This window comes from Gouania willdenowi, chromosome 14 (genome assembly GCF_900634775.1).
Source record: "Gouania willdenowi chromosome 14, fGouWil2.1, whole genome shotgun sequence".
Lineage (NCBI taxonomy): Eukaryota > Metazoa > Chordata > Actinopteri > Blenniiformes > Gobiesocidae > Gouania > Gouania willdenowi.
The window spans coordinates 31800270-31812553 of NC_041057.1; the positions used below are offsets into that span (position 1 = coordinate 31800270).

General features: G+C 44.0%; 1 protein-coding gene across 1 annotated transcript in view; it reads right to left on the bottom strand.

The window, feature by feature from the left end:
- Nucleotides 1-12082, bottom strand: part of LOC114475495 (alpha-protein kinase 1-like) — a 31290-nt gene extending 19208 nt beyond the window's left edge. The window contains exon 1 of the mRNA XM_028466356.1: nucleotides 11814-12082. Coding sequence (XP_028322157.1) covers nucleotides 11814-12069 — 256 coding nt within the window. The 5' untranslated portion in view covers nucleotides 12070-12082. The remainder of the gene's footprint in view (nucleotides 1-11813) is intronic.
- Between the last annotated feature and the right edge of the window lie 202 nt (nucleotides 12083-12284).

Sequence of the window (12284 nt, forward strand, 5' to 3'; positions counted from 1 at the left end):
ACAAATATTTTAAATGCCAAAAATTTTCATTTCAAGTAAAAAACCCTGCACTCAGTGTCTATAGATATAAAGCGGTGGATTGAACGATGCAATATGAAGACTTGCTGTTTGCATGTGATATTGTCTTGTGACCCTTGAAAGCACCCTGTTCACATGGCTGCTCTTCCTTCAATTCCAGCTTCATGCCATAAACGAATCTAACTCCGGCCTTTGTTCATTGACATAAATGGACTTGGTAAATGTGTGACGGTTTGGCAGTTTGTGAATGGTTATTGTTGCTATGAATGTTAGGTTCTGTTTTTATGGGTGCCAGCCAGGTTTCCCTCCTGACGTATAGGATATTTGTATTAGTATGAATTTTGTTTTGTCTGTACAGTCGATGAGTTTCCTTTAAAATGTCAAACCTCACTAGGACATATGCTCCTAGACATACACCCTGTTACATATGACATATAGACTGAAAAAAAACAACACACTCAGGAAATGTAATTCTTTACAAGTATATTGAAGTTGTCCACACCAAATAAATATACACACAGACATGTGAGTGAGTCCTTTGCTCTCCAACACACATCATACAGCTACAACTCAAATACATCCACAATAAAGTCCAGAGGAGTCAGAAGTTCTCACTCCCCCCAATTTCCTTGCTCCACAGCGTATTGCAAAAAAAGTCAATGACGTCACACAGACGGCAGGCGGAAGTGTGAGTTGACTGCACAAAGCAGGGGACAGTCCAGTGTCTGGTCAGACGTGTACGTGCGGTGTGCGTCTGACGTCACCGACGCTTTGCAGCTACCAGGAAGCGGTAATGTCTGGGTCTGCGGCTGACTGTTTCCAGCTCTAAAAACTATTTGCGGCAATGACTGGCACCGTGAGTGGATGAACTTCCTCCAGTAAGGACGCAACTGGCGAGGGCCTCGAACAATCCGGTATGCAGTCTCCACGGACACGCTCCGCTCCGACCCAGAAACCGATGCTGCTCCTCCACGGCTCTCTGAGGTATGCCATTTAACTACCGCAGGCAGGAGGCTTGCCCAGCGGAGGAACCGGGGATAAGCGAATAGGCGAGGAGACAGAGATGGGCGTTAGTGTGAGGTCAGAGTAAGAGGCTGAACAGGGGAGTGAACCGGTGGTGTGGGAAAAAAACGAGAAAAATAAGTGACTGAGGCTGCAAAGGCATTTTGCAGGTTGTCACACCCCCCCCTTGAGAGAATCCGATTTAAGGAGGGTTAATTCAAAGGTAAAAATGTTTTTTTTTTTTTTTTTTTCAAAATAAACGAAGGATAATTTCACTTCACTAATACACAGCCCTTGGTTTCTGCTTCTAGGACACTGTCTGCAAAGCCCAGGAAATCCTCCTCATCACTTTCCTCCTCAAGGATACGGAATATTTTTTTCCGCTGCATTTTGTCCCACTCATTTGCATTGGGATAACAAGGCTTCATTTGGGCCATGTGCACCACCCGAAGATCCTCTCCGGTGTCTTCCAGGACAACTTCAAAATTTACCGGGCCGGTTTTTTGTACAATGCGGTATGGACCTTTCCATCTCGGGGCAAGTTTTGCTGAAAATGATTGGTCAGCTTTGGATAAAGGGTGAGTACGAATCCAGACCCGATCCTTTTCAGAAAAGTTTCCTTCCCGTCTTCCTTGGTCATAGTATTTTTTTTGTTTCCGTTTTGCTTTCTGCAGGTTGGTGCCAACAAACTCCTTAAACCTAGAGATCTGTTTGGCAGTAGCATAAGCAGGAGTGTCAGGATCACACAAGTTTGGACTCAGCTCTGAGTCCAAAGGGCCCCTAAGAGGTCGTCTGAAGTTGAGCTCCGCCGCGGTCACACCTGTAGACTCATGTACTGCTGAGTTAAGAGCAAATCAAAATTCGGGGAGGTATTTGTCCCAACTTCTGTGATTATCTTTGACATAGGCGGCAAGCATGGCCTTGATGTTGCGGTTAATTCTTTCTGTGAGGTTGGTCTGGGGGTGATACGTAGAAGTTCGTTTTGGTGTGAGGTTCCATCTCTTACAGGTTTCTGCAAACACTGAAGACACAAACTGCGGACCTTGATCAGAGAGGATATAAGTGGGCACACCCCATCGAGTTAAAATTTCTTTAATTAGGCATTGGGAGATGGTCTCTGCGGTTGCCCTCCGCAGGGGAAACATCTCCACCCATCTGGAGTGATAGTCTACAAAGACTAGAAGATGAAGGTTGCCGTTCGAACTTCGTGGAAAAGGCCCCATCAAGTCTACTCCCAGCATTTCCCAGGGAGTATTCATTTCTGTTTGCTGCAATTTCCCAGGCGGTTTCCGAGTTTCAGGTTTGTACTTTTGACATACTTGGCAACATCTTACATAGTCCCGAACATCCAGACTCATTCTTGGCCAATATACTAATGCTTGCAGACGTTTGTAGGTTTTGTACCGTCTGAAATGACCAGAGAGGGGATCGTTATGATGGTGGTAGAGCAATTGCTGGCGGAGTGATGGAGGAATATAGACTTGATACAGAGTTTTGTGTGGTAATTGGATGACTCTATAAACCTTGTCTTCAAGAATGGTGTACCTGATGGTAGAGGTTTCATTAACTGCTCCTTTCTCTATGATTTCTTGATACAGATCTTGAGCGAAAGGGTCCTGCTGTTGAGCCCTCCAGAGGTTTTCGTCAGTCACAGAGAGTGGTTGGGAGGTATCCCGCTGGGATCGGAGTACAACTGCACAAGTAGCCGGTAGATAGTCTGGTTCCTCCACAGGGGCTCGTGACAATGCGTCAGGAACGGTGTTATACTTTCCTTTGCGATACTCCACTGTAAATGAGAATTCTTGCAGTCGAAGAGCCCATCGGATCAGCCGGGTACTAGGTTTCTGAGTCTTGAACACCCAGACCAGAGACGAATGGTCAGTCACCACAATGAAGTGTCTTCCTTCCAGGTAATATCTCCATTTTTCAATGGCCCATACAACAGCCAAACATTCCTGTTCCGTTGTTGAGTAATTCCGCTCTGCTTTGTTTAAGGTTCGGCTGGCAAAGGCTAGAACTTGTTCAGTGCCTAACCCTGATTGTTGAGCCAGAACAGCCCCTAAACCTACATCACTGGCATCCGTATACACAATAAAGGGCAACGTGAAGTCAGGATGCCCCAGAATAGGCGGAGAAATAAGGTGATTTTTTAAGGCCTCAAATGCTGTTTGGCAAGAGGGTGTCCAAATAAATTTGGCTCCTTTTCTTTTCAGCGCGTTGAGGGGTTCGGTCAGTTCAGAGAACCCAGGCACAAAACGGTGGTACCATCCAGCCATCCCCAAGAACCTCTGCAGCTGTTTGATGTTTTGGGGAACAGAGAAGTCTTGCACTGCTTTGATTTTTTCATGGTCTACAGCAACTCCAGTGGAAGATACGACATGCCCCAGAAACTTCAGAGAAGAACGGAAGAACTGACTCTTCTTCATGTTAACTGTAAGGTTTGCTTCTCGTAATTTGTCAAGGACTGCTTGTATGTCATAACTGTGTTGTGCATAGGTTGGAGAGTAGATGATGATATCGTCCAGATATACGAAGCAAATCTGCCCACGTAGTCCCCCCAAAACTATCTCCATCAGTCGTTGGAAGGTGGCTGGGGCATTCTTCAGCCCGAATGGCATCTCCTTAAACTGGTACAGTCCATATGGACAAACAAAGGCAGTCTTCTCCCGACTTCCTGGATCCATACGAACTTGCCAGTACCCACTGTTTAAGTCCAAGGTGGTAAAAATGACTGCTCCAGCAAGAGACTCTAGGATTTCTTGTATACTGGGCAAAGGATATGCATCTGTGTGCGTAGCAGCATTCATTTTCCTGAAATCCACACAGAAACGGGGTTTGGGGTCATCATTTTTAGGTACCAAAACGACTGGGGCAGCATATGGTGATGGGGATGGCTCAATAATATCTTTTTCGAGCATTTCCTCCACGTGCTCTTTAATTATTTGTAGTTTGGCCGGTGAAACTCGATATGGTTTTTGTTTGATGGGCACTTCATGAGATAGATATATTTTGTGAGTGAGTACTTTTGTACATCCCAGGTTGGTGTTACACACATCAAAATTATTCTGTAGTTGAGATAATAATGACTGTTTACCGAAATCATCCAGGTGTGCACTGGTGACTGCTTTCTGCAGAAGATCATCACTTGAGGAAAAGTCGAATAAATTGGCGGGTGGAATGGCAGAAAAAAAGGCAAGCTGCTGCTGCGGATCATTTGCCCAAGATGTAGATTCTGGAATAAAATGGTACCATTGTTTCCGGTTGACCTTGAACCAGTAACATTTTTCAGAAACGTCGAACTGCAGACCAGAGAGGGAGATGAAATCAAGCCCCAACACAGCAGAGAATGCAAGACTTTGAGCTGGCAAAATGACACAAGGTAATGTGGTTGTCTGAGTTTGTAGTGTGATGGTTAAGGCACTCCATCCCAATGGTTGTCGTCCTTCTCCATCTGCCAGATATAATGGGCCTCTTGTCCAAGGTTTGATTTCACCATTCATCTCATTCCACACTCTCTCATTTACCAGAGTATAGGAGGAACCAGTGTCTAGGATGGCGGCTCCCTTCCAGGAACTGATACTGATGGGAATCATCAACTGACACGGCAGGGGGTTGGCGAGAGAGGAAACAGCGGAACAGATTTCTCCCGGAGGTCCAGAAGTTATAAGGGAACCAAAAGTGGCTGCACCTCCCTGGACGTGAGATTGACCCCTAGGCTGCTGCGAAGGCGCTGGAGGCCCGGATGTATGGTTCGTGGCTCCGTGTGGACAACCTCCCGGGGAGTGATTGCCTTTACAGCGCCAGCAGAAAGGTTGAGGTGAACGATTATTACTTTGATTGAAACTTGTAGGTCTTGGTCGCACTGTATTGTTGTTTGAGTTGTTTGGAAGCCGAGGTTCAGCTGGCTTAGGGGATGCACTTGTTCGTTTCCTGTGCTCGTACTGTTGCGGATTGTCTCGATCTCGCTCCAGCTGTTGCCCCAACCGAACTAGCTCATCCACAGTGGGTACACGACTACTCCTTAACTGGCTGGCCAAGGAAGGGTTTATGTTTTTGAGGATCAGCTTCACGATTTCCCCCTCCATAATTTGTGGTTTCCACCGTTTACAAAGGGATTGATACATATACACAAAATCCCTAATGCCTTCATTTTCTCCTTGGACTCGGGTTCGCACTCGTTCTGCTAGCTCATCCTCATAATCCTCACAGAGAAAAGCGGCTCGAAATTGTAATTTAAATTGAATCCAAGTTTGGGTCCTATGTCTGGCTACATCCCACCAATCTCTGGCGGTGCCATGCAACACATTCCTTAATGTAGCCATAAGCTCCTCATCTGTTAAGGAATTCAAAGCGAGATAGTCCTCACAGCGTTCCAAGTACTGCAGTGGATCAGTAGGGTCCTCTCTCTGTCCGTATGTGGGAAACAGTAGTTTTACTGGACTTTTTCCCATGTCCCGACTTCTGTTGAATGGCAGGGTTGGAAACCCTGATGCTATTTGGACCCCTGCCCTCCCAGGCTGAGCTGTCGACTCCAACCTGGGTCTGCTGGGGAGAGTTCCTGTTCCTGGTAGGTCCTGAAAAACAGTATGCCCAGTCTGATCCATTATAGTGGGTTGTTGATTAATTTGAACGGACTGGATCTTGGTGGTCATTTGCTCTGTCATAACCTTCATCGTCGATTGATATTCAGAGAGCTTCTCCTGCAGGTGGAGAACCTCTCCTTGTAAGTTGGAAATATTAGCCGTAACTGGTGCGAGCAGCGAGTGGAATTCCTTAAGCAACTCTGATTGGTGGTGCTTCAGTCTCCAGCCCAGGGATGCTCTAGTTTGTGTAAGTAAGTATTCAAATTGTGCATCCACGTGTTGATATTGCTCTTTAACATGTTCCTTTATCTCCTCCACCCGTTCCATGGTCGTGGCTCTCATGTGGTGCATCTCCCCCTTAATGATGGATTTGATCTCTTCCATTGCAGACTTCATGTCCATTATTGGAGTCCCAGGAACAGCCATGTCCTCTGCTAGGCGACCAGGAGGAGGCGTCCCAAGAGGAACCAGAAAGTCATCCAAGCCTGTTAGGGACATATCAAGAAGGGAGTACGCTGTGGAGCGAGTACATGGTATTGCCTCGTGGGCGGATGAAACATCTTCCTCCACAGGTGGAAAGGGATTGGTTGTAGCTCTTTCTGTGGTCATTTTTTTTTCTTCTTCTTTTTTTTTTTTTTTTTTTATTTTGTGTTTAGTTTTTTTTTTTTTTTTTTCAGTTATGTCATCCAGTTTTCTTCAGCCCCACACTGGGTGCCACTTTTATGTGACAGTTTGGCAGTTTGTGAATGGTTATTGTTGCTATGAATGTTAGGTTCTGTTTTTATGGGTGCCAGCCAGGTTTCCCTCCTGACGTATAGGATATTTGTATTAGTATGAATTTTGTTTTGTCTGTACGGTCGATGAGTTTCCTTTAAAATGTCAAACCTCACTAGGACATATGCTCCTAGACATACACCCTGTTACATATGACATATAGACTGAAAAAAAACAACACACTCAGGAAATGTAATTCTTTACAAGTATATTGAAGTTGTCCACACCAAATAAATATACACACAGACATGTGAGTGAGTCCTTTGCTCTCCAACACACATCATACAGCTACAACTCAAATACATCCACAATACAGTCCAGAGGAGTCAGAAGTTCTCACTCCCCCCAATTTCCTTGCTCCACAGCGTATTGCAAAAAAAGTCAATGACGTCACACAGACGGCAGGCGGAAGTGTGAGTTGACTGCACAAAGCAGGGGACAGTCCAGTGTCTGGTCAGACGTGTACGTGCGGTGTGCGTCTGACGTCACCGACGCTTTGCAGCTACCAGGAAGCGGTAATGTCTGGGTCTGCGGCTGACTGTTTCCAGCTCTAAAAAACTATTTGCGGCAATGACTGGCACCGTGAGTGGATGGACTTCCTCCAGTAAGGACGCAACTGGTGAGGGCCTCGAACAATCCGGTATGCAGTCTCCACGGACACGCTCCGCTCCGACCCAGAAACCGATGCTGCTCCTCCACGGCTCTCTGAGGTATGCCATTTAACTACCGCAGGCAGGAGGCTTGCCCAGCGGAGGAACCGGGGATAAGCGAATAGACGAGGAGACAGAGATGGGCGTTAGTGTGAGGTCAGAGTAAGAGGCTGAATAGGGGAGTGAACCGGTGGTGTGGGAAAAAAACGAAAAAAATAAGTGACTGAGGCTGCAAAGGCATTTTGCAGGTTGTCACAAATGGACTTGATTTATATAGCGCTTTATCCCCACACTGAAGCAGTCTCAAAGCGCTTTACATATCAGCTCATTCACCCAATCACTCTCACATTCACACACCAGTGGGACAGGACTGCCATGCAAGGCGCTATTCGACCACTGGGAGCAACATAGGGTTCAGTGTCTTGCCCGAGGACACATAGTCAGGTACTGGGATCGAACCCCCAACCTCTCGATCAGAAGACGACCCACTACCACCTGAGCCACAGTCATAAGGGAGTCTTACCACCATAATGGACAATTGTTGCTTTTTTTTCTTTGTGTCCCAGTGAAGGGTAGTATAGTTATCATGTGATGGTGACGGTGAAATTTACGGATACCTCGTCTTTGACTTGAAAACACACTCTGCGGTGATAAATGATGAAGACCATTCTGGAGGGATGATGAAGTAATAAAAAATGATTTTATTCTAAACTAAATAAAAAAGGTACAGACAGGATAATCAAAGGGATCTCCCCTTGGCCAAAAGGGAGATCCCTCTGGCCAAAGGGAGCAACACGAGACTGACCCCCGGACCACATTTCACACACATTTTTACCCAGTTCCACTTCCTACCCTCACCCCCCCCCCGAAGAGGTGAGAAACAAAAGGCAGAGAGGCAGGGGGTCGGTTCAAAAGATGAGCGTAGAAATGTGTGTGTGGGTGTGTGTGTGTGGGAGTCGTCGTGTCTGGCCGATGTGTATTGGGAGGGCGAGTTAACCAACCTTCCAGAAAGAGGAAGACAAAAGACATGGAAAGTGTACAACTTAAGACAATATATTTGAATAAGATCAAATTAATGAGTAAGCATATCAGAAAGTACACGAGTAAATATAATTAATCAATTTTTCCACCACAACACGACACCAGTTTCTTTCTTTCTTGGCAGCCAATCAACATGCAGAACCAAATTTAGAAGGCAGTGATGTCATAGTGACACAGAAAAGATATGAACAAAGATCAAAGGCAGTCATAGCTGACACTTTTAAAAGGAGTTCAAGTAGTGTTTTGTTCAGTTCCAGACTAACTCGTCACACATTAGCATTCTTCGAGTGAAGATTAAAAATGTCAAATAACAAGACAAAAGACCTTTTAACCAATGCCTTACTTCGAAGAGGAAGTAATTTCTGGGAAGAAGAAAACAACACCATCCTTCAAAGCAAAGACAAGGAAATATCCGATCTCAAAGAATTACTGGATCTGAGGAACAACGAATTCTACGACAAAAGCAAGCAGTTGCAGGAGTACCTGATTGAGAGGGAGCGTATGGAAGCACAAATCAACTCCATCTTTAAAAGTAAAGACAGTGAAATGTACAAACTCAAAAAAATAGTGCGTACGACAAAAGCACAATTGCTGGAGAAAACCCAGCAGTTGGAGAAGAGCCCGCAGGAAGCACAAAGGCTTCAAAGCCATAAAAAAGATGTGAACGAGACCAAATTTTCACTGGAGGAGTTACATCGGAATTTCAATGCTCAGAAGAATCAGTTGGTGGCAGAGAAGGATGCTTTGCAGTGTGAAATTCATCAGCTGAACAACCGGCTTAAGCAACAGGACAGATCTTTTAGTCAGCAGCAAGCTGAGGCTAAGAAGATCATCCGTGGCAAAGATTGTGATTTGAAAAAGAAGGATCTTCTCATGGATGAACATCAACAAACTATAACAGAACTAAGCAACACTCTCAAGAAGCTGGAGGAGGACTTCAAAATCCAGACAGACCAGTGCATCCAACTGGAGATGGAGTGTGCTGAAGCTTTGAAAGAAGTCGAGGATTTAGAGGAAGCTCTCTACCAGACAGAGAGCCAATCCCAACAAGAACTGACCCTGCTACAGACCTCCCTGGATAAAGCAAAGAAAAAGCTTCACGCCCAAGATCTGCAGAGAGAAAAGGAGCAGTCTGAGAACGCCAAGATGATTTCTACCATGATGGACGACCTCGCTCAGACACAGAATGTCTTAGTGGACACACAAGCAAATGCTGACCAGCAGCGAGCTGAGGCTATGAAGATCATCCTAGACAAAGATTTTGATTTGAAAAAGAAGGATCTTCTCATTGATGAACATCAACGGACTATTACAGAAATAAGCAACGCTCTCAAGAAGGTGGAGGAGGACTTCAAAATCCAGACAGACCAGTGCACCCAACTGGTGATGGAGAAGGCTGAAGCGTTGAAAGAAGTCCAGGCATTAGAGGAAGCTCACTGCCAGAAAGAGAGCCAATCCCAACAACAACTGACCCTGCTACAGACCTCCCTGGATAAAGCAAAGGAAAAGCTTCAAGATCTGCAGATAGAAAAGGAGCGGTCTGAGAACGCCAAGAAGATTTCTACCATGATGGACGACCTCGCTCAGATGCAGAATATCTTAGTGGACGCACAAGCAAATGCTGAGCAGCAGAAGGACAGCCTCTCTACAAGGACACACACACTCAAGGACAAGGAGAAGGATAAGAAGGAAAAATATTCAAAAATGAAAGCACTGTGGAAAAAATTCAAGAGCTGGTTAAAGGTTAAGAAACCCAAGAACAAACAAAACAATCCAGCATCTTTGTAACCTGAAGTAAATGGTATATGATTTACTGGGATAGTGGGGGTCAGCAGTCTCCTTCACCATTATTTTAGAGGTCGTGGGCTGAAAAGTTTGGGAACCCCTGGTCTGTACTGTAGAAAATGCAATAATAAATACATGAAATGAAGATTGATCAAATTGTATTGTGTTTTATTGATCTTTATGAAAACAGACAATTCTAACTTTGTACTTGTGTTAAATTGGAAATGAGGAACATGTGTTGTTTCTTGTGGTGTAGAAGTGATGACAAAAAGGTGGTGTGGAAAAAGTCTTCGGACGAATGACTTGTAAGTAATATGCAGTTTATTAATACAATCAAAAGTCAAAACAGGTTACAAAAAAGTGAAGCCCTGCTGAGAGCTGCTGGCCAATTGATGCAAAACTCTGAGCTATTCAGAGTCTGTGTTCGCATATATGGTTCAAAATAAGTCCTCCCCCTTTAACATTAGCTCATCACCCTATAGTGAAAACAGCCCAATTCTAGTTTGTGAAAGTACACAGAAACAGTTTATCATCATGTGGAGAAATAAGAAAGGAAATTTACGCCTGGATCCTCATCAGCTCAGTATCGCAGATTTGGTAAATCATGTCTTTCATCTGGAACAAATAATCGGTTCCCAAGTCTCTGATAACGACCAACACCGGTGTCAACGTGCTCATTGGCTCACACCCTACAACTCCCCTCAATCGTCAAAATAGGTGCCCCTCGATTTATCACTTAGAGGGTCCTTTCATACATGAAGTCTGCAGGTCTGTTTTTAAACTTAACACCCCCAGATTCCTGTGAAATTCCTCATAGAAGTTTAGGGCCTCTGTTTAACCACTAGTTTCACATATGCATCTTTTCTGAAATCAATTCTTTATTGAGAAAGACTATAAACCTTTACTATCACACGTAAACACTTCACATGTTTGGAAAATGTTTACATTTATCAGTGATGTGTTTGCTGCACAGAAAATGAACCGAATGGTGTCTGTGGAAAAAAACAAAAAACAATAATGGTAACACAAAACTTTGACAATGAAAAAATATTTGTATACATTAAGTAGTGAAATGTATTGAGTGGTTCAGTCCTAAAATTGTGGGTTAATGACAGCTACAATTTTCTGTCCATGTCAACAATCAGGACAATCAAATCAAATCTATCAAATTTATTCAATTGTAACGTTTAAGCTATGTTTCCATTACAGATTTCCGCAAAATAAAAGCAATGTTTCTAAATGTTGACAAAGTAGAATTGCGCATTGAACGTGTTTACATTGAACGTTGTTTTGGGCAGGAGCCTCGTATATCCGGTGAAATCTCATCCCACGAGACTTCTCTGCAGGAAAGCCATTTTTTTTTATTTTTTTTTTTTGACAAGCGAGTGGAGGCAGATATGGTAACAGGTGGCTAAAAATGGTCCAAAACTAGCAAAAACATGGCAAGAAAAGAATGTAAAGCGACTAAAACTGGTCAAAAGCAGTCAAGAGTGGCCAAAAATGTGCAAATAAAGAGGAACTGGTGATATGTAATGGCAAAGGGTAGCTTAATTGGGCAAAAATGTGGCAAACAATAGTGAAAAAGGGCAAAAATGTGGGACAAAAAGAGGCAAAATGTAAGGAGAAAAGGAAACAAGTGGTATTAAGTGGGCAAAAGGTAGCTTATTGGAATGAAAAGTGGCCAAAAAAATCAAAGAGAGCACAACATTTGAGAAGTTTCAAAAATAACTTGAAAAATGTGCAAAAATAATAACAATAATTAAAATGAAGACATAAACAGCGACTTGTTGAGGATCACTGACTTAATAACAACTTCGACATAATGTCTCTGATAATGTAGTGGACAGGTCTGGACACATAATGCTATGGCTGAATTTTTGTCCCAGTCCACCCTGGTATAAATCTATGTTTTCAATGTGTTCCACGATGTTTCAATGCTCAGAAATGTGCATCACATTACCTTCATTCTGTCTTTGCAGGTGCTTCACCTCCACCTCATGTTTAGCCAGCTGGACGCTGATGTCTCTCAGCACAGTGTTGATGTCAGGGACAAAGTTCTGCTGTTGGTTCAGGACACTTGGAGGTTCGTCTCCTGCAGGTTTGGTTGAAATGGTTTTATTCTCAGACTCAGCTTGGGGTACAGCTGCTGAGATGCAGCAGATACTGAGCAGCACTAATGGAAGAAGCAAAGCCATCTCTCTTCTCTGTCTGTGCATTTCAACTGTTAAAACAGCCTTAAATATATTCCTGACAGGAGGACGATGATCAATGAGTTACCAGAAGAGTTTATCAAGCACACCTTCAGTACGCGTATAATTATGTGAAATATTGCAGAGGTTATGCTTGACAATTACTCTGATGCTGTTGATTTTGTTCAGATACGAAGAGATCAAAGACCTGTTGACCAGCTCTTTATCAATGTTTGCTTTAG